The sequence below is a fragment of the Crinia signifera genome, chromosome 5, assembly GCF_055691185.1.
Source record: "Crinia signifera chromosome 5, ASM5569118v1, whole genome shotgun sequence".
In the NCBI taxonomy this organism is placed as follows: domain Eukaryota; kingdom Metazoa; phylum Chordata; class Amphibia; order Anura; family Myobatrachidae; genus Crinia; species Crinia signifera.
Genome location: NC_139221.1, coordinates 298139425 through 298167358, shown reverse-complemented (window position 1 = coordinate 298167358; position 27934 = coordinate 298139425). Strand labels below are relative to the sequence as shown.

The 27934-nt window shown below is 45.0% G+C and overlaps 1 protein-coding gene and 1 long non-coding RNA gene across 4 annotated transcripts in view; one reads left to right on the top strand and one right to left on the bottom strand.

The window, feature by feature from the left end:
- The window catches only part of CUBN (cubilin), a 198656-nt gene that overhangs the window by 106333 nt on the left and 64389 nt on the right, over positions 1-27934 (bottom strand). For all 3 annotated transcript variants that reach the window (XM_083189341.1, XM_083189342.1, XM_083189343.1), the window contains exons 23-28: positions 26384-26570; positions 25045-25205; positions 22535-22716; positions 21264-21420; positions 19487-19671; positions 8130-8289 (exon numbers count right to left, since the gene is read on the bottom strand). In XM_083189341.1, coding sequence (XP_083045467.1) covers positions 8130-8289; positions 19487-19671; positions 21264-21420; positions 22535-22716; positions 25045-25205; positions 26384-26570 — 1032 coding nt within the window. The remainder of the gene's footprint in view (positions 1-8129; positions 8290-19486; positions 19672-21263; positions 21421-22534; positions 22717-25044; positions 25206-26383; positions 26571-27934) is intronic.
- LOC146081236 (uncharacterized) lies at positions 11088-22895 on the top strand. Its single transcript, XR_014475095.1, has 3 exons — positions 11088-11125; positions 20746-20863; positions 22435-22895. It is a non-coding gene; the product is annotated as an uncharacterized LOC146081236 (long non-coding RNA).

Genomic DNA, 27934 nt, shown 5'->3' with positions numbered 1-27934 from the left:
CTCAGCTGTATATTCCGGCACTTAGTACATGGCTAAGCTCTGCTGCTAAGGCCGCTTTTGTTTTGCTAGATGTATACAAAATTGGTTATTCTTTTAGTGGTCATTAAATGTACTGGTTATGCTGAGGATCAGTGTATACCAGGCCCAGCAGGAACATTTATATTGGATCCCCACAGTCTCACGCCCACAAGTACTGCTCCAATGAGATGCTCTCATTTGTACCGCCACTAATTGCACACCCTGCCAGCAGTGACCTACGCAGTGCACCCCAGACGGTTGCTTCAGATGTACATCACATGGATCCTTCTGTACAGGATATATCATCACCAGTGTCAGTTATACCATATATGCAATGGACCCTTGTATGGGCAACCTCCCACAGTGTAACCTTTGTATTGCACCCAACATGGCTGCCTCATCTGGTATGCTTGCGGATGGGATGACAAATACATGGAGCTAACGGTTTTGTTGGGACCCTACTCTAAATATGCTACACCAACCATTTTGTGTCATCTCTTCTAGCAGTACTCCTATGCAGTGTGCCCAAAATGGCTGCCACCCTTGGTACTGTTCTTGTGAGGGAGGAATACACAACCTGTGGAAGTTATTACCCAAAATGCTGACAGCAATCCTGCACTACGCCTATTTTGTGCTCTAGGGTTTCTATGTCTGTACTTAAGTCTTCTACATTATGAGCCCGATTCAGACCTGCTTGCAAGGCTGCATAAATGCAAGCGCCCCCCCCTCCATGGCAACCCCCACACATGCTTACACATTACCTTGCATGCAGCTCCATGAATTAAAAAATCATTTGATGGTCACTGACCATCGAATGTTTTTTTTCCCCATTCGCAAATAAAAGACAGTCTAGACTGCCTTTTATTTCTGACGGAGATGGTTGAATTTGGGGTGTCCAGTGATGTCATGTGACATCAGCCGCCGGCCACAAAGACACGCCTGCATTGCCAGGGGAACGCCAAGTATTTTTATGGTGACATCCATAATACACTGGGCATTCCCCTGCTGCCGCACTGATACTTTGGAGGGTGGCGAATGCTAATGTGGGCCTACAATCCTGCAGTCCATAGGTAAAACCTGCCACTGGTAACCCAGGAACTACAACTGAACGCGCGTGGAAATTGGTACGTAACTGCACAGCTCCAGGCGTCACACAGGTATTAAACTCAGGCGCCACAGCCACACAATAAATCCTGCGGCCAATTGCATTTGTCCCACACTTGGGTTTTTGGTACCCAATAATTGTCTCTCTGCTGCAGTTCTAGCCAAGACCAATCACATCCTCGTATGAAATCTGCCTCTTGGAACTAGTTCAATGTTGCCTCTTCTGAATCCCAAATACTGTTTTATATACATGTATAATAGCCAACATTTATAGCAAAGAAAAGCCTCTGTCAGAAAACTTATTTCTGGAAACTTCAGATTTCTGCATAAAAAGATCTGTGCAGAATTTAGGAGATCTCTGGGGATAGGACAGGGAACGTCTAGCCCAGAGCCTGTTGCTTGGACACCAGTCAATAAATAGATTGTTTCCAGTTCTGCAATTCTACGCTGCCAGCAATCAGAGCCGATTGTACAATGTATGAGTCATGCTTAGCTCCTATTGCACGAGGTTCTGCAGCAAATTTACTAAGTATATTTCTTAGTGGCCCAGTATAATATGTACGTTACAGGGCACAGATAGGCAGCAGTGTTTAGTTGCTCATCATAGACTCTCACAGAGGAAATGATTGGCGCGTGTTTTCCGTTAACTCTTGCTAGCTGCAAACAGCAACCGCTGCTGATTACTCTGCATGTGACCACACAGAGAGACGAGTGATGGCAAGAAGGACCTGATGGGTTTTATTTTTTTTTTAAATGTATTTAATCCCCATAGAAATGTAATTTACAGCATACTTGCATTTGATTTGGGTGACCCACCCAGCTCGCAGGAAGGGTAGGCAAGTCTCTCGACACCTCTACAAACCCGAACCCAGCCACCCACTTTGAGAGTAAAGTGGACTATACGGGTGGCCGATGATGCAATATTTGCTGAATTGTGTCATCCTAGCCATCTTCTGGCTGTATAATGTCAGTAATTTCACGATTATATATCGGGACGTGGCTACGATGATGCGTCTTGGCTATCGCACCCCTGAACCGTCTCCTGCTCACCATCACCCTTTCTCACGGGTGGAGACAGCGTGAACCACTCAACTGCCAATTGTCAACTAGTAGTGGCTAGCGATAGTAGTCAGGACTGTCATTAGGGGGTGCTGTGGGTACAGCTGTCCCAGGCACCCCCCCCCCGCCCCCCTCCCCGACTGCCTCCGCTGTGCTCAGTGCACTGAAGGAAGCAGGTCCAGGAGCGCAGGCGGCTTCAACTCAGGACTCTGGCGGCCAATTAAAATGCTGCACTGACTTTTGAACCAATCAGAGCTTGCGTACCGTTAGCCAATCAGAGTGTGCACCGTTAGCTCACCAGCCAGTGCTGCATTTTAATTGGTCGCCGGCATCCTGAGCTGAAGTCCTGCTTCGTTCAGAGCACTGAGCGCAGACAGCACAGCAGAAAAGAGGATGGGGGAGCAGGAGCTGGGTGGTAAGTGAAATAGGGGGGGGGACTTGGTATGGAAATCAGTCCCGGGCCCCAAATTCCTAGTGGCAGCCCTGATTGTAGTCATAGTGGCTGATCACCTATATACGAAAAAGGGAATATTCTAGAACAGTGGTAGGCAAGATGGTCCTCGAGATCTGTACAGTGTGTCAGTTGCAGAACATGTTTGAAAGTGTGACAGTTAGTAATGACTGCACCCGTGGACCAGCTACTGTACATCAACTGGAAAATTATGTAATAAGTTTGGAATGCACCAAGAATAATTGTATTTCTCAACTTCTAGAATATGCTGGTAGATTCCTATATGTGTATCATGGATAACTTCCCTATTTATTGAGGGGATCCATTCTCTCAAAACTACAGCCAGTTTGAAACAAAAAACTTTAAGTTTCAAATTCAAAATAACAATGCTGGGAAATAATGTCATCATAAACGAAGCACGCTGGTACGTTTTACAGTACTGACACAGAATGAAATACAAATACGACTCAATAATAATATTAAAGGAAATGGCATCACTACGGGGGTGCAGGCCAGTGCCACACCTTGGTGTCACACCCTGTCACAATGTAGGAGCTGACACTGCAGGAAGAAAGCCTACCACAGGCCCCCGGAGTGATAAAAATAGGGCATACTTGCCTACTTTTGAAAATTAGTTTCAGGGAGATTATAGTTGGCAGTCAAATTTTGCACAGCGCCCCACTGAGGGGGCGTGTCATGCTCCACCCAATGGGCGTGTCTAGTTCCATATATGGAGAGATTGTGAAAAGAGATTGTGAACGTGGCACCTAGAAGCGTGGGTGTGTACTGCTGCATCTGGGAGGAATCTTGTAAAATGACTTATATTCAAATGTAGATGCAGTTGTAGATGCAAATGTCCAAATCAGTTAGTAAGAGCTACTATACTTGGTAAAGTGCTGGGAAATGGTGCTGATGATTCAGTGTAAATGTATCTATCTCGCATTACTTTTTTAAATGTCTTTTCCCCAAAAATGTAACAGTGTAATGTTGGCTAGGTGAAATGAGGGAGATTGCTAGACTAATGAGGGAGAGAGGGAGATTCAGAGCCGAATTTCCCATTAGGCACGTGAGGCACGTGCCTAGGGGCGGCACATGTTTGGGGGCGGCACTTGGATGCCTGTGATAGTCATAGGTGTGCGCACATTGAGCGTTAGGGGTGCACAGGCACCCCCTAATGCTGTGCCCACCCAACCTTATGAACACCTCCCTTCCGCTAGCAATACCTTTTACAAAAGACTTTTGCTTTTTAGAACTGTATTCCATTAAAAGAAGCGCCCATCAATCAATTATGTGTGTTTTGCATTGTTAATTGTACTAGACCAGGGGTAGGGAACCTTTTTTGTGCCAAGGGCCGTTTGTATGGTGGAAAAATCCTTCGAGGGTCATATGTAAAAATTTCTCTTACAAATTTTAAATTAAAAGGAATCTCACGAGAACTACCGACCTCTCGAGAGAATTCCCCTGTACTTGACTCCCAGTAAAACCGCCGGGCGGGTGGGAGGGCAATTCAGACAGGCTACAGGGGCCGCATACGGCCCCCGGGCCTGAGGTTCCCCACCCCTGTACTAGACCATTGTCATATCACTACATTCCTGCATCATCCATATATGTTTTTGAGTCTTTTTGCATCTACTGTTACACAGCGTAGAAGATGAAAACTGAAATAGGCAGGAGATTATGGTGTGGCTGAGAGACGTTTTTAATTGTAGAGCATACCAACAGATGATGGTACACATGCTTGATTGGCGGTGTTAGACACACCTAATGGGCCCAATAGGTTATACTACACACACCCCTTTGATGGTGCACCCCCTAATAAAATGTGCTGCGCACGCCTATGGTGATAGTACGGTCAGCCCGAAATGTACCATTAACTGCAAAATATCCACTGTACTGTACTATATTCCATCTTAAATAGAGTGTAAATGGATAGGACATGCAGATACTGCCCCTATAAACTGTCCTACTTAGTAAACATTATTGTTGTGCCTAGGGGCGCCCTCATCCCTAAATCCGCCCCTGGGGAGATTGCTGCTATTTCAGGGAGTCTCCTGCAGAATGCAGGAGGGTAGGCAACTATGAAATGGGGGCCGACTTGCAAGGCTATTTTAACTTTCCCAATATTCACATCCGTGGTTTGTGTGTGAACTGAAATCAGCTGGGATGGAATCCCCAGACTTGACAGTCCCGGAAACTGTACACTGAGGGAATTCTGTCATACAACAGCCGCACAGAACATGATGACCGGAAGAGGCACATGGCTGGGAAGCAGCGTTCTCACCAGGGCCTCTACTCATGGGGGAAATGCTTATAAATGAAGTATCGCATCTGCATATTCTCCACTAAGCTGCTGGCAGATGGAGATGGTATAAAAGTATTAACTAGAAAATAAACAGACAATTAAAGGAACGCTAAATGAGTTTTCAATTTCCAGGCTTAGTACATATGGGAAATGCTTCATCTTAAACAAATATTTCATATTAACTCCAGAACTTAAAGGAATAGGATTGCATAAATGTGAAGAAATAAACAGTATCATGTCCCAAAATACAAAACAATGGCTTACAGAAAATTCATTACAAACATAAAAGGATAAAAAATAAATTCAAACATTACTTTGATCCGAGTTTATTACACAGGGCACCCGCTCAATCTGACTCATACTGTAACTGAATGGAATGCAGGAAATGTGCAATGAATCCATCTGTGACCGCACAAGAAACGGGTCCTGCGCTTGTATACGGATGAGAAGCCAGTACATTGCAATGTCATAAATAGTCTTTATAATTTAATTTGTCATTGTGGACTAGGCGGTACCAAATGGCTAGGCAGCTATGTGGAACTACAAGTACCAGCAGGTACTGACAAACTGGAAGGGCCTGCTGAGACCTGTAGTTCCACAGCAGCTGGGGAGCCACTGACTTTCTAACCCGACTTCCTGCAGAATTAGATATGTTGTGGGTGTTTCATAGACAGAGACAGGACGTAACATCTCATGGCAAAGGTATTTAGTAATGACATCAGTTCCTAACTTACTGCACTGCTGCGCACAGCTGCATCTCCTACCAGAGGATTACCAAAGTGCTCCACGCACTGTACAAAGCTAAATCCCCCAGACTAGTACAAGCTCCTGCTAAGTGCTCTTCCCCGCACCCATCTACATACTATTCCTCTGTGCTGCTGATAGGATATCCGCCCTCCACATCTCTCTCTACTGATTTTTCAAGACATTATCATGTTTCTCTCATCCTCTGTTACTATAGAGTCTGCTTTTCCACTTATACCAGTTTTACACCAAAATGCTGGTTTGCACCCAGGTTTTTGATCCCGGCTCCAACCCGGATGCGACTCGACGTTTGACCCCTTTAATACCGCATTACCATGCCGGCGTAATGCCGGGCGGGTGACGCGGGTCCTGAGCTGGCACTTGAAGATGACAATCTCCAAGTGTCTGAAAATCCGCCAGCTAAGTCCCCAGCGACGCCAACCAACGCACTGGGGGCAAGCCCAGCACCTGGGAAAGCTACTGGGATGCCCCCAGCCTCCTTCCGTAAGGTGAATGGATGCCGCACACTGGCATCCATTCACTTCCTCCCCAGCTCCGCTTCTATCTGCATAGTACAGGAAACAGCAGCGGAGGCTGTGTGCGCCCCCTGCCCAACCTCCGGACAGACCACAGAATGCTGTGACTGGGAGGAATGGGCTCCCCCATTGTGGAAACTGGTCCCAGGTTTTCCCTTTTACACTGCCCCTGAACCTGGGTCTCACCCCCTGTGTTCAATACGGAAAACTGCCCAGGTTGAATTGACAGGTAACAGGACCCAGGATTTTTTTTACCCCTTTTACACCAAGCGGTGACCCAGTTTGACCCCGCAACAACCCAGGTTATTGCTTTGGTGTAAAAGGGGTATCACAAAGCTTCCCTTTATTACAACGGAGAAATCTTTGCTGCTGCCACTGGCTGGTGGGGACCAGGCCAAGGAGAGACCGCTGCCGGGTGCTGCAGGATGGAGGAGATGCTGCGGGTGGCCGCTGTGCTGCCGGCGGGAGGCACAGGGGAGTTGCTATGGGGCTACACCCCCAAACAGTACTGCCCGCTGCTGGGGAGACCCCTGATCAGCTGCAGCCTGGAGACCTTCCCGGGAGGTACATGCAGTGTGCGCTGTGCTGTGCATAGGGCTGCCTGGGAATGTACACTCTAATCGACCATGTACTTTACAGCAGCACATGGGGGCTGGATGTGTGGGAGGTGCTCACCCTCACTCTATACGGGTGTGGATCGTATTGTCGACCAGATTTAGGTCGACATTGTTATGTCGACAGGCAGCAAGGTCGACAGGGTTCTAGGTCAACATGAGTGAAGGTCGACAGGTGTCTAGGTCGACATGGGACAAGGTCGACAAATGCGTTCGGTCGTATCCGACCGTATCCCCTCTACACATCCACATACTGTACTCACTCTATACACCCACATAATGTGCCCAGGCACACTCTATACCAGGGTTAGGATGTGAGTCCTGGGACATCTCACGGTTTCCTGGAAGAGGACCCCTTTCTCCCACAGCTGCCGCTTCGCTTCCGCAATGTGTACTACGCATGCGCTAGATAACGGCGATGACACCATCAACACCCCCTGCCGATGCAAGGCCCACCCCCTGGCGATGCGCGGTCCACCACCTGGTGATACAAGGCCCGCCCTCCCTGGCTTTTACTTTTCTCTCTGAAATGATTTTTCAAAAGTAGGGTAGGGTTGGGTAAAAAATTCATGTAGACAGAAGAATGGCATTGGAATCTCAATTGCCAAATCCTAGCCCACCCCTCCTGCATCCTAAACCTAACCCATCCCTCCCACATCCTAACCCTATCCCCAACCCTTGTACTTGAATACTTATGTAAATGTGATTTTTTATTTTTTAATATATAATCAAAAATCTCCCCCAAATTTTTTTTTTCACGTTGTCATTATGGGGTACTTTGTGTAGAATTTTGAGGGGAAAAATTAATTTATTCCATTTTGGTATAAGGCTGTAACATACAGATGGAGCGTGTCCCATCTTTGGCCGGCGCTCGCCAAATCCCTTGCACTGGCGAGCGCCAGCGATAGAGACTGGGACGCGCGTGCATCTCACATGCTCGTGCGTCCCAGTTTCCCGTCGCGGGGGGCGGGAACCCTGTCCGTCTCCGCTTCAGGGAGACAGACAGGGTTAGGGGGGTGGGGGGTGCGGCAAGGCGGCTGGGACCCGGGGCGACCGTCGGCGAGGCGGCGGGGACCCGGGGGGAGCCCCGTTGTAAGGGGACGCGCGCGCATCTCATGCATATGCGTCCCCTTACGGCGGCTGGTGGGGAATGGCGGCTGGCAAATCTTCCGCCATCCCCTGCAAAGATGGGCCTCGCTCCATCTGTAACAAAATGTGGAAAAAGTGAAGTGCTGTGAATACTTTCCAGATGCACTGTAAACGAATACTGATATTTATTAGAAGATCACAAATTGCCTTACCAATAACATTCCACATCAGCTGGAATCCTTGACGTGAGCCGGTACCATCTGACTGGAAGACAACGTGAAGGCTTGTGCCATTTGTGCTTCCCCCTGGAGGCACTTGTTCCCCACAGTAAGTCCCGATGAGTCTGGCCTGATCATTAGGCCCATCGTACAGCTGACAAGATATATATATAGTTGTTTAGAAAAATATTTTTACTAATCATTATAAAACAGGACAAGAATTTTCGGGTTAAAAGACCAACTTGAAACTTTACTTTAATTGGACTTAACTATAAGCAAACACAAAGTTGAACCAATATTTGTGAGAATACACCGGTTCTGTGGCTAATTGACTTCAAATCTGCAATTCACCTGGTTTTAATTAGCTAAAGAACTTGTGTAATTCATAAGCATCCTGGTTTACAGGGATAGTATGGTAAGTCTACTCATGTTTTAATTAAGTACTAGTTAAAAGAAGTGTTGCTTACTCTTAAAGTCTCCTCTCCGGGAGAACACCGGAGAGGAGACTGTCAGTAGCACTTCTGGGGGCGGGGCCTGATGTATACATCATCAAGCCCCGCCCCAGTAATGCAAATCCCGCAACTCGCAGGTCTACGAGGATGGGGCGGGGCTAAAAGGCACAATTTGCATACCCCAGCCGCAAATCGCGATAATTTTAACTCTGCCACCGAGTTGATGAGGAGGGGGGTGTCCCGGCGGTATCCAGGATGGTTGCCCACTTTTTGGGGAAGCCAGAAGGAGGACCAGATTTTCGGGAGCCTCCTGGCCATCCTGGGAGGGTAGGCAACCATGGTAAAAATCACATCAAAGCTCCCTCTGTCTGTAACCAGGAAGTTTGAAACATATAATTTTGGTTTCACTTTCTGTGAAAGAGTAATTTGATCCATTGAATGGCCTCTAGTGGTCACTGGTGGTACTTCACCTCAAAATAGTGAGGGGCTTTTAGATACATAGATGACTAGTAAGCCCGCTCTAAGCAAATCTTTCAAAAGCTATTCCATACCTGGCATCTTTCAGTGTATCCGAAGAGGGACAATTGCCCGAAATGAGGGGCGTGGCTTGCCGCAGGAGGGGGCGTAGCCTATAATCGCATCATCCCGTGAGGCCACGCCCCCGTTTTACGCTGTAGGGGGCATGGCCCTGAGGCTCTGTGAGCCTCTAGCCAAGCCCCCAGCCCCTCTGGATGCGGGGGGACAGACTCTGTGCGCATGCACACAGCGTATATTTTCCGCTCGCTTGAAACTAACGGGGGACTCCCAACTGCCCCCCGCCGCGGGACACTGCCGGTGGCGGGAGGGACGGTTATTGGGACGGTTGGGACGTATGATACCTTGGGCCTTATTCTAGTTCACTCTTAGAGGCAAATTCCTTCTCAAATGGACAAAACCATGTGCACTGCAGGTGGGGCAGATGTAACATGTGCAGAGAGAATTAGATTTGGGTGGGGTTTTTCTTCAAAGTGAGATCTATATTGCAGTGTAAAGATAAAGCAGTCAGTATTTTCCCTGCACAGAAACAAAATAACTCACCCAAATCTAATTCTATCTGCACCTGTTACATCTGCCCCCCTGTAGTGCACATAGTTTTGTCCATCTGAGAAGGAATTTGCCTCTAAGAGTGAACTAGAATAAGGCCCCTTGTGAGCATTCACAGCCAACAGATGGCAGTGTTTCAGAGACACACAAACAAACCCTAGACATTAATAGATGATATTTGATTAAAATGAGTTTCTTCATTTCCTGCTTTAAACTAAAAAAGCTTGACTTGTAGCACTGAGGCTCTTAACAATTTTGTTGTCAAGTTTTTTCCAACATTTTAATGAAGTTATACTGTATGCTTCCAATTATTTGCTTTTCAGTTTACGGATCACTATGAAAAAAGCAACGGTAAAAATGTAATATACAGGAAACATAAAAATACAGGAAATCGGGGTCTTGTAAAAAGATTTAGATTAAAAAATGATGAATAATTCTGTTATTAATAAGCAACATAATATCGTCTTGCAAAGGAAAGATCTGAGGTGCACATCCCAAATGGCATAGTCCCGAAATGAAGAGGCCTTGAAATGGGGGAACCATATTACTACAATGACAAAAATCACCATGAGTCAGACAGAGAAATTACACAAAAAACCCGGTGTTTACACTATTGTGTTTCCTAGCAACATACATCAGAAATAGTATTTTTACTCAGGCCTGAATGTATAACATTTACACCATTTCCTCCTGAGCACTTATGTGCTGGTACACAGACCTCTGGTTTCCATGGAAACCTCTTCCTACCCTCACACTCCATCACTGAGGGGAAAGACTCTGTACACATGTGTTATTATGTAGGACTCAGTTCTTGAATCACAAGTTGTAATGACTCATCTGTGCCGGTATCACAGATAGCAAACTTCAGAATGTCCTCAATGAAGTTAGTTTTAAGAAGAAACACAAATTAAACTTATTTAGCCATAACTGCATGTTAACTTTTTATTGTCACATGTATTTTATTAAAATGACTGGCAGAAGACATCTCTTTAATTGTAAATTAGGACACTTACAATTGTTTGCAGAACAACATTTGTTAAAAACTGTTTACTGAAGCCTTCATGCAACAAGATATATAACTTTGTACAGTACTCCTGGTTTACTACTATGGAGTAGATTCAAATAATGGGGAGTTCTGTAGTTTGCAAGTTACATTAAAGCAGGGTGGCCGGGAGGGTCCCTGAAATTGGGTCCCCCTCCCGGAAAGCCGCCCGGCTGCCACGATGGGGGGGGGTTTCCGTGGGTCAAATTATATGAATCACGCCGTTTTAGCCCCACCCACCACAGTGCATGCCTTAAAAAACAGCATTGCACATCAGGGGCTTGGCTAGAACGGCGCTATCGCTCTGGCCACGCCCCCAAACAAGTAGACACTCGTGTGGCTCCGCCCCCACCCCTTTTCACTCTCGACGGCCCCGCCCCCCTGAGCTGGCTGCCCATTCCAGGAGAAAGTATGTAAGTGTGCATTGAAGCTTAATTCTCAGAATAATTTCATGAAGGGCGCTTCTGATTCCCATGTAATTCAATGTTAATGCTGGGTGTCGCACGTTAATTCTGCAGTGTATAGTTTGTGAAGATCATGAAAAGGTGGGGAAACCTTCCTTAAAACCCTGAAAAAAATGGCAAATTAGATAACAGGGCAGTGCAGAAGCTTCTCTGGTAGAGGGCAGCTTGGTAGGTGCATAGCGAGTGGCAAGGACTAGGCCGCCCACACACTATATGGTGCTAAAAAAAAAGCGGGCGTTGTATAGAGGGGGCAGAGCTAAAAGAGGGCAATTTAGTGTGAACTGCAACATTGCAGCCTCCTTGGACCATCCACTTATACTCCATTGTGGGTGGTGCAGGGGGGGTGGGGGGTTGTGCAGGTTGCTGGCGGGGAAAGCCAGATATTGGGGCTGTTCTATGACATCAATTGGCTGATCTTTGCAACTTTTATAAAATTTGGGAAAAATTATAGCTAGCAACTGTATTTCAGCAGATAAACGTGTCTACAGTATTTAGGGGGGACATTAAAGTATCTACAGTATATGTTGATTTTTAATTATTTACTTACACATTTGTAAAAAGGTGGCCATGCATCTACAAATTTATTGTCAGATCTGGCTGGTTGGAACAAAAACCTGGTAATGGATGAGAGCAAATTACAGTTGACCATTTGCTTTGAAATGCTGGAAAAATGCCAGACTGTCATTCAGATATTACCAGGGTTTACATCCCAACCAGCCCAATCTGACAATCAATCTGTAGATGTATGGCCAGCTATACTCCTGCAAATTCCTTTCCCCACAGTACAAAACCTCAACATACTTGTCCCACACGGTGTAATGGTTAGCATTACTGCCTCACAGCGCTGAGGTCATGAGTTTGAATCCCACCATGGCCCTAACTGTGCGGAGTTTATATATTCTCCCTGTGCTTGCGTGGGTTTCCTCCGGGTACTCCGGTTTCCTCCCACAATCCAAAAACATTGGTAGGTTAACAAAATTAACCCTAGAATGTCTGTGTGTGAGCGTACATTTTGTAGGGAATATAAAATTGTAAGCTCCACTGGGGCAGGGACTGATGTGAATGTTCAACTCTTCTCTGTAAAGTGCTGCGGAATATGTGTTCTCTATATAAATAACAGGTAAAAAAAAAAAATCCCAAGGTTTATAATGCCGGATATCACAAGAATGGCACTAGAATCCAATCCCCTCCCACACAACCTTTTTTTACCATCACAATTGCATTCAAAAGTGCATACGATTGTGTATAATTGTATACACATCCCTGGACTTGTCTCTGTGTTCCATTTCACCAATCTGCACAGAGCACAGAGCATTTCTGTTACCTAGTAATCTGCAAGCCAATTACGGAATTCTAAAAACTGTCCTTTTGGTTCTCCACTGCCACATTCCATATGCATGCCTAACAACAATCGGAGTTTAATATTTGGAGTAGTGAGATTGCCTTGTATCACCATAGGACAGCTCCAAAGTTGGGTACGGCAACATCCCCCTATCCCCAGCCCCCATCCCCATAACCCTGCATTGCTGCATTCATCAGTGACAGCAGTAAGTGGAAGCAGAATGCTCCTCCCTCCAAAGGTCCCCACTCTTACAACAAAAGTCCTGATAGGACAGTCTAGCCCAAATCGGTCCAGTTGGGAGGTACAGAGATGATACAGAACAGAGACTGCACTCATATCCTTCTTTTCTCTTGCCACATTAATTACATCCGTTTTATTTGTTACAAAATAATACTGTAAATATCCTATTTAATACAATGCTAATGCTGCTCCTCACCTCTATGGAGTGAGTTCAAGTGTTCTGCATATCGGTGACCACTAGGTGGCGCCCACTGGTGCAATGCAAGTGCTCTGTTCAGGCACACATTACTGTAATGTGGTTCCATGATTTGAATGGGCTGGGAAATAGATTTTAATAAATAAAGTGATTTAGGGAAGGTTCCCACTTTCTATATTTTAATGATGGATTTTGAAGCATACTGTTCTGATTTCATTCATGTACAAGCACAAAACAGGCTTTTATCTTAAGTTGCTAACAGCAGAAAGTCACATTGCTCTGAGCTGGCAGGGCGTGGAAGCTGACAGATCACTTTCCAAAGAAGTGACTCATTCATGTCAAGGGTCCCATGTCTGAATGAGAACCGTCCCAAATTAGAATATTCTTCTGTTTTATTCAGAAAGCGTATCTGCTCTGTTCTCTTAAGGTTCCGGGTCTAGGGCATGTCAAGCTCTGGCTGAGCACAGGATGAGAACAATGTTGTCTATGCAGTATCACACAATAGCAGATTCACAACTGCGTGATTGCATGGAAGCTGCTAATTAAACATGGTCACTATTACCTGTCATGTGAAATGGGCTTTTTATTGGAAGTTGCTGGCTTTCTACCAGGGTCGTAGCTAGACCTTGGTGGGCCCCATAGCAAAATTCTGAAAGGGCCCCCTGTGCAACAGGGAGTAGCAGAGGTGGTGGTGGGGGGTGGGGAATGGAGGTGATGAGTGTCAGAACAGCATATAGGGGCGAAGCCTGACAGTGGAGGGTGAACATGGAGGTGTCAGTTATACTAGATAGATAGATGGATAGAGGAGGTTTTTTGCATGCAGGTGGGATTCAATGTCCCGCCTGCAGCAGGACGAGAAGGGGGTGTGGCCACGAGTTGCGGCCGGGAAGAGGCAAGCTGCAGACGGCAGCTCGTCCCTTTCTGGCCATTCTCGGCAGAACGAGATCAACAGCTTGTGATGTCGGGCTTCTTCTGCCGAGATACCCTGCTCAATGCTGTCGGGGAAGACAGCATTGAATAGGGCCTGGCGGGCATCTCCCCAACGGGAGATGCTCGCCAGTGATTGAATATCCCCCTATGTCTTTTTGTTTATAATAGTGTATCTAACTTGTTACTATGGGCCTTATTCTAGTTCACTCTTTCTGACAAAATCCTTCTTAGATGGACAAAACCATGTGCACTGCAGGGGGGGGGGGGGAAGCAAATGTAAAATGTGCAGAGAGAATTAGATTTGGGTGAGTCATTTTGTTTCTGTGCAGGGTAAATACTGGCTGCTTTATTTTTACACTGCAATATAGATCTCACTTTGAAGTAAAACCCCACCCAAATCTAATTCTCTCTGCACATGTTATATCTGCCCCACCTGCAGTGCACATGGTTTTGTCCATTTGAGAAGGAATTTGCCTCTAAGAGTGAACTAGAATAAGGCCCTATGTCCTTTTGTTTATAATAGTATATATATCTCTCCTCTAATATTTGTTATTGAATTATTTGGTCCCTTTCATTTTGAATAAGGAGCAATTCACTATGGACCCATACGAATATGGTAAAAAATTATAAACTTTGTACACTAAACCAACATCCTAATATTATTTATTTAATTTTAATTCTATTAACTCCTTTAGATTGTGGCTAATTAGAACAAATACTACTTTACTAGCTATGTCAAGCTCTCTACCGAGTCTAACGGTGCAGAGGATTCCTGATCCATCCATTTTATACATAAAGAACTCATTCATTGCTATTTACTTGATATGTAGAATCTCTTTTAATTTTTTAAATCCGCCTTATGATGGCACTTTAATTTAGAAGAATTGTCTTTCACTCAATCCCGTTATTCGTTTTTTAGGACCATACTGTTTAAGACTTCCCAACTCAGCTAGTTGGACCTTACTTATTCAATTTCACAAATAACTCTTTGCTTTTGACTTCTAATTGGTGTAATATCTTACATCAATTGTTTTCATTTGATCTTTATGTATCCTTTCTCCCAGCCTCTCCCTATTTTAGTTTTTTTACATATAAAATAGTTTTTTTATGCTTTTTCTGTGTCTTATCTGTTTATCATTTTGTATAAATTAGTTAATCTCTTGTATTATATTAGTATCTATATTAGATACGTCTTTTGATGTATTTTATATTATTGCAGTTGCCTTCCAATCAAATGGTTCTGTATTAATACCCCTGATGAAGTCATGATTGACAAAACGCGTTGGTTTCTACCATACTATTGATATACTTACCACTGCTCTCTCACATGAGTTTTGGACAACTGTATACATGCAAGGACTTTGAAATTGTCTCATGTTATTTTTTAACAATACGTTTTTTTTTTTTAATTGCTATTTTGAATTTTTTTATCATTTGTTAACTGTATTTGTCATTAGCGCCCTCAAAAAAACCCCTCCTATTTCTATCTCTGAGTCCTACCTAACAGAGGATCTTTATTTGAGGTGCTGCTCCACTATCTCTCTCTCTCTCTCTCTAGACAGTTCCGGTTATCAGCCCGAGAGGGCACTCAGCACCAATAGCAGGTAAAAAGGCTTTTTATTGTATTGGGATAGCATACTTTATGTCGACGTTTCAACCCGGAGGGCTGTTTTCAAGACAAGCACAGGGTATTCAGTGGATCAGCAAGCAAACAAGGAGTGCTTGCTTATTGATCCACTTAATACCCTGTGCTTGTCTTGAAAACGGCCTTCCAGGGTTGAGACGTGGACATAATAACCCCACAAGTGCTGTAGTAACATTGCATCATCGACTGCACATGCTGACTGTGCAAGATCTTTATTGTTAATGGTGTATGGGATAGTGGGGGAATTAGGGCTTTTGGAGAGGACCCACTGCAGCAGCCTCTCTGCCCGGCCCAGTACACAGGCTGCTGTATGCCGTGCTAAAGAGAGAGACAGCTGCAGTGCAGAAGCGGTGTCCCCTCTCTCTATGCGGGATGCATTAAAGTATGCCGATGCAACCCATAGCACATCGCTGCATACCGCATTCTTAATAATCACATACGCACGAACATATGAGATTATTAGCGCAAAGGACAGCTCTTCCGATAAGAGCTGTCCTCTGCGATGTGGTTCCGTCACTGGCCTTTACGGTTTGCGACCTGGGAGCATACGCAGAGTGACGGTGCTTGCCACCGGGCATGCTGGGAGGGATCTGTGATGGATCTCCCTGACAGTGATGCAGAGAGGAGCCCATAGGCTTCTATAGGGTAACGCCAGCTTTATCTGGAGTAGATACCCCCCTCCTGCACATTCTACATCTCATGGTCCCCTATACTATACTACTTTTTCCCCTCTTCCGTGGGACCCAATTCAGTGCAAATCGCATCAACGGGTTCCTCTCAGTCCACTCACTTGTGCTCTGCTAGTGGGTGGCTGAGGGGAACGTGGGAGATTTGCCCACCTTAGGGGGGGCAGACAATATTTGAGAGCCTTCTGGCTCCCCAATCCCTGAACACCAAGGTTCAGGAATTGGGAATACTCAACAAGTTTAAAAATCTTGATTCCTCGATCTAGACCGAAAACTGTCGGGATTGGTAAATCAGGATATCTAACGTGAAGAATATCACAGATTCCCAGAAGGATTGCCGATCATAGATGGTATGAAACATGAAATGAATATATACATTCTACATCCCTGTTACAGCATCTCTTCCACATCAACAAACGGGAAATACTGTACATTTTATTTACACTTCAGGAACAAATCTGCATCGTTCAATGTGAATGTGTTTTGTGTTTGCTCATATACTGTAAGTGTAAGTATCCTTCTCACTCTCTGTAAAACCCGAAGGTTAATCGTAACTGGCAGAGTGCATGGAACATAGAGTGTGTTGCCTGTATTTGGCATGAGACATTCAGAACAGTTTGTAATGCCCATGGCCCAGATGTGCCAACTGAATCCCACCATTCATGCCCTCAACACTTCATCCATCAGTCACGGCAGAGCCGCGGAACCAGTGTTGTGCTATGTGTTATGTGCTACTGGAAATGCCAGATGACACAGGCCCAGGAAATAAGCTTCAGAGGTTCTATAAAAGAAACAATGCTGCTTATTATAATGTTTGCTATTGATTTCCCATCCTGCTTTTCCATGGGTCTCCAGGTTTGGGCATTTGGGCACTAGAGCAGGTTGGCATACACTGAGAGCCAAGCAGTTATGGGGCGGCCTGTGTTCGTGGTTAGGGTACTCCTGATTTGCAGATGCTGGGAGTATCTGATTGGCTCAGTGACATGGACATAGAACACTGCAGTCTTGGAGCATGTCAGTCATCAACAACTAGCTGTTGTCCTCGGTAATCATGGTAAATGTTATTTACCTTTCCTGTGCACAGCAAGTCGGAGCATTTCTATATTTCTGTGCTCTTAGCTGTACACAGGCATCCTGTGTATGTGACCACTGACCGCAGTGATTCAGCTTCCTCCTCCCGGCATCATTTCACTAAACCAGCAAATGTAGCAGCACTGATTACTGATAACCTCTGTGCCCATAGAAAACAGGCAATGTCAAATGTCTTCTGGAAAAACTGCAATGTGTAACTTATTCAGAACAGGTATGGGTCATACAACACAATGAAGGTCGACATACATCGTGTGCACACAATCATGCAATGCGCGGTCCCGCGGATTGGAGGATTGGTCCAGTTGATCATTTGGGATTGGGAACTGATTGCATGTGCTTTTAAGCACATGCAATCGATCATTTGACTGGTCATACAACCAGCGTCATTTGAGTGGCAGTTTTCAGGCAGTTTAGGTGCATGCAATCGATTGTGAGGAGGCATAGCTACAGAGGTTCTGTGCTACCCCAGACAGTGCACACTGAGCAGCCACACAGGAAGTAGGCAGGTGCAAGATGCCTTCACGCCCAGCAGATGTGCAGGAAATGAGCTGGCAAAGACCCAGCTTTGGTGCCAGTCTGCATCCTAAGTACAAGGCCTCCCTGCAGATGATATCATTCTATAGCTACGGAGAGAGTTATTCGCAACCCTACACCCAAGAAATTATCTGATGATCTATAAAGCTTATAAATAATGCTTATTTCCTAATCACCACTGTATTAACCCTGTGAGTGCCAATATCTCTGTATGAGATGCTCAAAATATCCACTAAAATTGCTCGCATTTGTTATATAAATTCAACTAAAAAATGTTGTGCAAAAAAGATTATATTTCCTATATAAGGTAACATTACATGTCATTATGATGAATAAAAAATGTTTTTTTTGGCAATTTTTACACCTATTTTGACAAATTCACTTGGCACTCAGAGGGTTAAACATCTAAATGAATAGCCTCATAGACAAATGTTACCAACCCCTCACTCTAAAATATAAGTTGATCCAGAATGTAAAGGCGTTTCAATTGTGTACACTTTGCATATTGTTATACCTCCCAACATAATGTCCATAGCTAAAGAGGGACCCATCCCAAAAATGTTGGGGTGTGGCCTAGTGATTCAGGGCGTGGCCTATTTCAGTGAGGCCACGGCTAACGGGTCTCTAGGCTGCAGGTCTCTAGGGGCTAGATTCTCTAAGCTTCAAAAAGGCTGGAGAGTGATAAACAGCCAGCCAAGCAGCTCCTACCTGCCATGTCAAAGACTGTGTTTGAAAAATGTCAGGCAGGAGCTTATTGGCTGGTTGTTTATCACTCTCCATTTTATCACTTTTAAAGCTTAGAAAATCAGGCCCAGAGTCTCTAGGCTGCAGAATAGACACTGCATGCACACAGTGTCTATTCTGCAGCCTGTGGGGCTGGGGAGATAGAGACAGGGGGTGACAAGGGGACTCCTAGCTGCCCCCCCCTTCCCCCCCCCCGCAAGACACTGCCGGCCCTGGGTGGGACACGGGAATATCCCGCGAAAAGTGAAACAGTTGGGAGGTATGTATTGTTATTCTGGTCTCTTTCTTATCTGTCTGCAAACTTTTGTCAGGGTGTCTGATATTCTTACTGTAGCTCTAAAAGAGACAGGAGTTGGATGTATTTGGAGGTACGTGCCCCCACATTAGCAAGCATGGAATAAAATGGTTATAGCCCCCTGTATTTAAGACTGTGTGTAAGACTATGGGGGGGTATGCAATCCTACGCTGCTATTTCCGACAAGGAAAATAGCGGCGGGGCCCTATTCAATGCTGTCTTTACCAACAGCTTTGAAGAGGGATCACGGCAGAATGAGCCCGCCTTTAGAAGCTGTCGGGCCCGTTCTGCCGATAACGGCCGTGTATTGTCGAGATTCCGGCTATAGATCGACAATCCACATCCGTTTTCGTGGACATGCCACCTTTTCGCCGATTTGCTGTAGCGCAAACCACAAACGGGCCAGGATCACGGCTGATGGGAGGGATCGACAGCTGTGATCCAGGACTGCATGCCCCCCTATCTGCGCTCTTCAATTCATACTATCCATCATCAGCACTCTAAAGTGATATGCTACCAGAAATCATACTAAATCACTGCACAGTATGTACAACACATAACAAATGACCATTACCGGGAAATGTCATGTAGGAATGGTAATCATACCTTAACATAATCATACATGCAGTTGATGCCTTCTAGTTGGAAGGTTCGGAATGCGTATCTGATGGTGTTCCCAGTGGTTGTCTGTATTGTCCAGTTGCAGTGTTGGTTAGAAGGATAGGAATTTGGGTAATTTAAACTCTCCAAGATGCCATGGCTACGGCTGCTGATCAAGACTCCTTCACAAACTAAACATTAATTAGAAAAAGGAAGTCAATTTCCATAACTAAAAATCAGAATCTTGGTTAATAGTTACCGGTCTATATACCCATTGTACATTCCCCTATTCTTACCATTCCTCGCAGAACCATAATGCATAATGCTGATGCAAAGCTGACAGTAAGGTGTCCTTAATTTTGGCCATCGGTGGTGGATTACCGGTTGCCGCAGAGTTGCTAAATTGGTGCTCAAGGTCATGGAACCAATGACACCTTTTACGAAGGCCACCGAGACATGCAGCTGTCCCAGGAGATGCCCGGGGGCATTGCCAAATCTCAGCATTCACAATTGGTAAATGAATGAGAAATACTATGCTTGCCACTCGTAGGACCCTCACCGGACCCCACAGACAGCGCCTGGCTCCGGTAATTAGTACCCGCTATCTACCTGAGAACACCCCATTAAAGCCCATTTATGTCTTCTCCATCATGTGGCAATGCTACTCAAATACGTGCAACTCCCCTCTGTCGTTACTTGAATGGGTATTTGATAGAGAGCATGCGCAGTACATGTCATAGGCTGACAATGTTCAACTCATACTTACAGTATATGGTAGGTGTTGTTTCACTATTTCATATTTACTGACTACTTACTACTTAAATAACCTGTAATGTAGCATGTAATGTACAGTAGGTCTTATCGCCATTACGATATTAGTAGGGAGTGTGCGTGTAGTGCAGAGCTCTGTTGGCAGCACCGTCGCTCACCCATAGCTCTACATTTGGCTAGCAGAGTGCTTAGAATGGCACCCTCCAGCCAAAATCACCTTTGAACCCTCCAATGCCCATGATATTGCAATATCAGGCTCTGGCAGCTTCGGACCACTTCTCGTGATGCCATGCACTTACTCACTTCCTAGCACCAACACTGGGCTTTTCCTAAGGTTTCTACACCACGGTGACTAAAATTGGGCAGAATGGGTAACAGGGGTCATTTGGCTGCTTATTACGCTGGTAAGAATAATTTGTACTATTTATAAGAGCATTGTAGCAAACCAAATGCCTGCTGACGATGGGCTGTGTAACAAACATTTACATATACAGGTAATCCAGTAACATGAAGACGTGATCCGGAGATACTATAAGACCAGTGGTTCTCAGCTGTAATCCTCAAATGCCCCCCAACAGGTCTTGGTTTCTGGATTTCGTTAATCATGAGCAGGTGAGTTGATCTTTTTTGTTGGCTCAGTAATTATCGCACCTGTTCCCACAGACAGCTAGTGCCCATTTGTTGCAGCAAGTCATACCTACGGCGGGCAATCGCAATGCCCCGCCTAATGCCCTTCTATGAGCTGTGTGGGTGAACTAGATGCACGAGTGTGGCGAAGGGTGAGGGCATTTCACCACGACATGCACATGAGCACCGATGGGCACGGCTATATCTGTACAATAATGATCTCACTATCTTACATATCAGGGGTTCCTTTTGGGTTGTAAGTTCTGTTGGCCAGGATCCTCTTCACCTCCTGTTTCATGCCATTAGTTTGTGTCCCGATGCCATGATCACAGCGCTGCTTAGAACTTTCTTAATAAATAATTCTAACAATAATGATGGCACTTACCCTGCCTGTACGTGGCCAGGAATCCGCTCAGTGACATGGAGCTATCCGTCCTCAGTTTCACATACAGAGCACTTGCGGTAGAGCGGACTGGAGCTGGAAGCGACTTTCCGCAGAGTTTCCTTAGCGGAGCTGAATTTGTACTGTTACCATTGTAGACCTTCAAAACAAGACAATAATACTCAAGCACTTAAGTGTATTATTATTTATTTACAGTTTCTTATATAGCGCAGCATATTCCGGTGCGCTGTACAATTGGAAACAACAGTGATTAAACTAACCGACATGGAGGTAGGAGGGCCCTGCTCGCAAGCTTACAATCTATAGGGATAATAGGAGGGATACATAAGGATAGAATTCCATAGCATGGCAGTCCCATCAGATTAGAGGACAGTCCTGATGGGATGCAATTAGATATAAATGCTACTGGAGGTTGTGTGGGGTCCTGAATATGATAAGCTAGCCTGTAGGGGTGAGTTTTCAGGGAACGCTTGAAATTTTGGAGGCTAGAGGAGAGTCTTAGTATGCCTGGAAGGGCATTCCATAAGGTGAATGCTGCCCGACAAAAATCCTGCAAGTGTAAGTGGGAGCAAGTAATGAGTGTGGATGAGAGACGCAGATCTTGCGCAGAGCGGAGAGGTCGGTTGGGGATATATTTTGAGATAAGCGAAGAGATAGAAGTCGGTGTAGTCAGAGTAATGGCTTTGTATATAAGTGTAACAACACCATCACCAGGTGCAGCCAATCATGTCCATGGGGGTCAGATTTGCACGCGAGACATGGGAACCCCTATGGAGTGGACATGCCCTTTGAAATACCACGGCACACAACTTTTTCATGGCGTCCCTGGCCATTGTCTCTATGCTGATATACAGGTTACTGAATGCCTAGGCCAGGCATGTCCAAACTGTGGCCCTCCAGCTGTTGTGAAACTACACATCCCAGCATGCCTGGCCATAGTTTTAGCATTCCCTACTAGCAATATTGTGGCATGGCATGATGGGACTTGTAGTTTCACAACAGCTAGAGGGCCATAGTTTGGACATGCCTGACCTAGGGGTATTATATTATTAGATTTAAAAAAAACCTGTAATTTATGAATGCTAATTGGTTGCTATGGGAAACTTCTCCGCCCATTACAAGGTTTGATACATTTCTGTCTTTAAATATTTAGCCAAACACAACAGTATCCAGCACAAGTCAGGCGCTGTGACTTCACAGATATGATTCTGCACGTTTAGAAATGTCACTGATTTGGGGGATGAGACACTTACAGCGAGATAATCGGAATCACAATTGCTGTGAGTTTCCAAATTGAAATCTTCAAAGCGAATCTCGAGCTGGCTCCCGCTAGATGCTGTCAGCAGCCAGTAACACTCAGCGTTGTGGTAGTACGGCATGGGGTAGTTTGGAGAAGTGAAACCCCCGGACAACGCTGTTAGTGTTGAACCACAACCTGCAAAAGAACCAACCACACAGTCACCAAAGGTCTGTATACTGTAAGACAGCCAAGGGTATTTTAAACAAAAATAAATGTGTCTTGTCAAAGAGTGACCAGGGGAAATGTCCAGGAGCCAAGACAAAGGACAAATGTAATAGCCAGTGGTGTGCGGGACCCAGCGGGACTCAGGCGAGATGGTCACTAGATTTAGTGGGGCAATTAGTTCAAAGGAAAAAACAGCTGTGTGATTTAACATTCTATTAGAAAGCTGGATGCCAATCACTTTGGTTTTCCACCAATCCAACTAAATGGTCCTCCTAGATCCAATATAAAACACAAAAAGAACAGGAGTATAATGTGCTGGATATGTGACCATTGTCACCATATTAGATCTATTTGTGAACATTTACTTAAATAGAATACATCATCAATCATTGAATCCAGAGGTTTCCAAGCTGGGTGACATGGCATATTGGGGTGACTAGGGCAACTCGCTGGGTTTGGTGATCCATGACCAAATCAAATGATTTATGGTCAAAACCAGTGCTCGTGGCTTCCAATCATAAAATCTCTGGACAAATAGTGCATCCTGCCCCCACCACATGATCACATCTAAGAATGACATACTGTATAATTCATTTAATATCTGGCCTAGGGGTGCTGTGAAAGAAAAATCTGATACTCTAGGACGCCTTGATTAAAAAAAATGTATGAACCGCTGCCTTTAATCTGAGATTTCTTTTTAAGAGTTCTGTAGGACACAACAACGTCAATGTGACATACTGATGCCAAGTCCATATTTATATCGTCCAAATACCAATTCAATTTAATAAATGTAGAAATAATGTAGATTAATAGACACAGAGGGCGGAATGCAATGCTGCCCGAGTTCGGCGGCAGTGCGGGATGCCAGCTAAACTCGGATGTTTTTTTTTAAAGGGGCAATCACTTACAAGGCATGGTTTTGCTTTGTAAGTGATTGCCCCTTTAAAAAAAACCTCTGAGTTCAGCTGCCATCCCGCACTGCCGCCAAACTCGGGCGGGATTACATTGCACCCAGAAGGGTTTGATAACTGTGTTTCCCAGCAAGTTCCCAAATGCGCATGAAATACCTTAATTTCAGTCTGCAATTATTTCGATGCTCTGAAGTAGCTCGTGTATTAGAATTTATTAATCATCTTTCAGCAAAGAGAGATACAGGTTTATGAAAGCAGGTGGCAAAGTGGACTAATAGGGCCCAGTTAAATGCCGTTCGAAATTATACTTAATTATGCTGCCAGACTGACCCAATGGGCCAGACGTCTGGTCCGGCACTGTATGTGGATGATATCAATTTACTACATACAGACAAATGGGATTACTTTTTGTAGCATCATATCAACAAGGGGTGCTTCCCTTTGTTCACTTTGAGTATTACACTATTTCACATTACACTATTCTTATAAGTGAAGAGGGGAGTGAAGTTGCTGACGGTGTAGTAGGCACTAGCTACTGTATACCCATCTCAATGCTAGCCACACACAACAATCGCTGTGCAGTAGTGGTCATGCCCTCAAATAAAAAGTCACACCAGAAACACCACCCGATATTGGTCACACACACACACCGTGTGCTGGCACACAGTAGCCCTTTTTATAGAATTCAGCTCCAGGCCCTTCTGAATCTTAATCCGGCACTGAGTATGAACCATTTGTGATTGACATAACCTCCAACTGATTTCTAAAAACACATGGACTTTAAAAGGAAGGGTAGTGGTCTGGTTGATTTTGGGGCTTGACCTTAATATGGTGAAAGAGTCTCCAGTGACCTGAGGACTTGCCCAATTCACCACATTTCTAGTTCTTCGTACTATGCAGCTAATAAATGAGGACATTTGTAGCCACAGCCCTGAGTTACACGGAATGCAAGCCGTAAAACCTGTTTGATTTATTAAGCTAATGCGAGAATCCTCCTATGTATACCAAAAATAACAGCACACTCCTGGTTGGGGCCATTAATGGTATATTCTGGTAAATCGTTCAGTGTGTGTATGCTCTATATTGTATTGCTTGCATGCAGCTTTACACCAACACTATGCAGGGTGCGAAAGATCCTCAGTTACATCTGCCAGTGGGGGGAGCTGTCAATCACTGCACTTGGAGTCAACACAAAGGCACCTAATTCAAGTTCCTGTTACAGAAGCGCAGCCTGTCTACCAGCCACCAGCCCCACTGAACTTTCGGCCACCTGTGGCTGTACAAACACTGTGCACATTTCAGTGTGCAATATGCTCAAATCCGCGCACGTGCATTTATTGCTACCGTATAAACACATTTGCTTTATAAATAAAACATAAACATTTACCTGTAGTGGCGCTTTCCCAGTGAGCTGCAAACCCAGTAGACGTGTAACCGCCGGAATCACTTCTGAATTTTATCCAAAGTCTATTACTATGGGAAATAACTACCGGGGGCTGTCCTCTGCAAAACCGGCCAAGTAGCGGGGATATGTGGTAGCCGCCATCTCTGAAACAAAATAAACAATACATTTAGCCTACTGTACAGACTGACGACGGGGATGCTGAAAAATTAACGTTCCAAACCCGCTGGAATAGAGAACAATGATGCTTATCTGAGCTCTGTGCCTTTAAATATAGGATGGTAAAAGCCATGTCTAAAAGTGCCAGTTGTGTTTCGTGATGGGCTGCATCGGTTTCTATGTATTGATAGGCCAGGAATGCGCCATTAAACCCGATTTCAACCGTAATTCATATTCATAGCAAATATAGGGGCGCCTTTTAAAAAAACATCTGAGTTTTGCCGGCGTCCCGCACCGCCAATAAACTCGGGCGGCATTACATCGCGCCCCTGATGTTTATTTTAGACCACATGAATCTAAAAGGATAAATCTACCTGGAGAAATACATTTGTGAATCGGTCATTTTGCTCCAATAATAAGAACATAAATATGTAAAACATTCTAACACATTATAGCAGAAAACATGTACATAGCGTTAAACATGGCCGTAACGAGGGGTTTGCGGGCGGCGCCGCCGTACAGAGGGCAGGGCCCTGTCGGCACCGTCACTGTCCTTCTTGCTAGTGGCTAGGAGGGTTCCAGCATTATTGCTACAGTGCCAGCCGGACCTTCCTTTGTCTGTATGAGTAAGGGTTGTGAAGTTGACAGTGTCCAGGTCAACAGTCTAAAGCTTGACCACTACTGGTCAACAGTCAAAAGGTCGACACGTTAAAAAGATCAACATGCATTAGGTCAACATGGTCAACACAAGAAAAAGGTCAACATGGATAAAGGTCGACATGGGCTTCCCCCTTTTTGTTGGTGTCTATGTCGACACAGGTAGACATGGCCACCGTTTGCGTGTAATGCTGCACTCACCATGCTTCGGGCTTGGGGACTAGCTACCTCCTTATATGCCCACTGGGATGGTAAGTTATGAACAAGTCGGGTTTAAAAAAAAAAAATCACGAAAAACATATCGACCTAATTGTCTATCTTTTGACTGTCGGCCGAGACACTGTTGACCTAACGACCAGATCCCATCTGTACAGCCGCTCGGAATGCCCTCTGGATGTGATGATGTCATGCACATAGGTGGCCGGGCCAGCACTGCCGCCATTCTTTTGAAATATTCCCAATTGTCTTTCCCAGTGATGTTCACACTGACAGCATGACCGGTACTTGCCTTAGTTCCACATAGTCCTTTGTGCAATCAGACGACTGTTCCAGGCTGAAGTGGGTGAAGTTCAGCATAATCTGTTTGTTGGCGGGCACAGTCAGCGTGTACACACATTCCCTGTTATTGGGATAGTTGTTGGGATAGTTTGGAGAGGTGACCACACCGGTCTCTTCTGTGTAAGCTACATCACAAGCTGTCATAGGAAGGATATAACAAACACAATGCTGCATTATACAGAGGTTTGTGTGTTCATTTTGCTTATATAACATAATTACTGCAGGAACACACAGGACCCCACAGCAGCACTGGACATTCATGTAATGCATTTAACGCACAAACGTATCTTCAGACTACAACAAACGACCAAAAAAGAGAATCCTCCATTCCATTCTAAGGATTACTGTATATAAACCAGCTATTTTCAGACACAAGTTACAGACATTAATTAATTTCACATTTTGCTTTCTGGATGAGAACACACTATAGTAGTAAACAAGATGTGTTTAATTCTGTTACGGCACAATGCTTAATGCTAGCAAACATATTTCACCAGCAGCCAGAGTCAGAGTGGCCACTTCACCTGTGCTGTGCAGCCAGCCTCAGGTTATGCTGTTACACTTCCCTAGTCTGGCATGGGATCAGTCTGCTTTCCATAGACCAGACACAACAAGCCTGGAGACCATGGTGCAATGTTCCCTCTAATTTTACGAAGGCTGTGTGCAGCAAAAGATTTTGGCTGTGCAACTTTGGAAGGAAATTTAAATTTTTGTGCGACACTTATATATAACTGGAAAATGACGTTCAGCATTTGTGTTAACTTTACTTCAAAATGATATTAAACGTTTAAACATTAAAAACACAGCACACAATGTAGTTAATGGGTGAAACACACATTAATTGAGTCCACAACTGCAAAAAGGGGACTACTGCTGCTTTGTGCGCTCTGTTGTAATGTCTGTTCGCACGCCCGACGAGTTGTGTGCGCGCACACAGCTTAGAGGGAACACTGCATGGGGGTTATTCTAGTTCACTCTTTCTGACAAATTCCTTCTTAGATGGACAAAACCATGTGCACTGCAGGTGGGGTAGATGTTACTTGTGCAGAGAGAATTAGATTTGGTTGGGTGTTTACTTCAAAGTGAGATCTATATTGCAGAGTAAAAAAAAAAGCAGCCAGTATTTACCCTGCACAGAAACAAAATGACTCACCCAAATCTAATTCTCTCTGCCCATTTTACATTTGCTCCCCCCCCCCCCCCTGCAGTGCATTGGCTTTCAGTGGAGCCAGGCAGCGGTAAGCAGGCATCATCCGGGCAGTACGGATGGTGTAATGGTTAGCATTACTGCCTCACAGCACTGAGGTCATGGGTTCAATTCCCGCCATGGCTCTAACTGTGCGGAGTTTGTATATTCTCCCTGTGCTTGCGTGGGTTTCTTCCGGGTACTCCGGTTTCCTCCCACAATCCAAAAATATACTGGTAGGCTAATTGGCTCCCTTTAAATTAACCCTAGAATGTCTGTGTGTGCATGTACATGTGGAAGGGAATATAGGTTGTA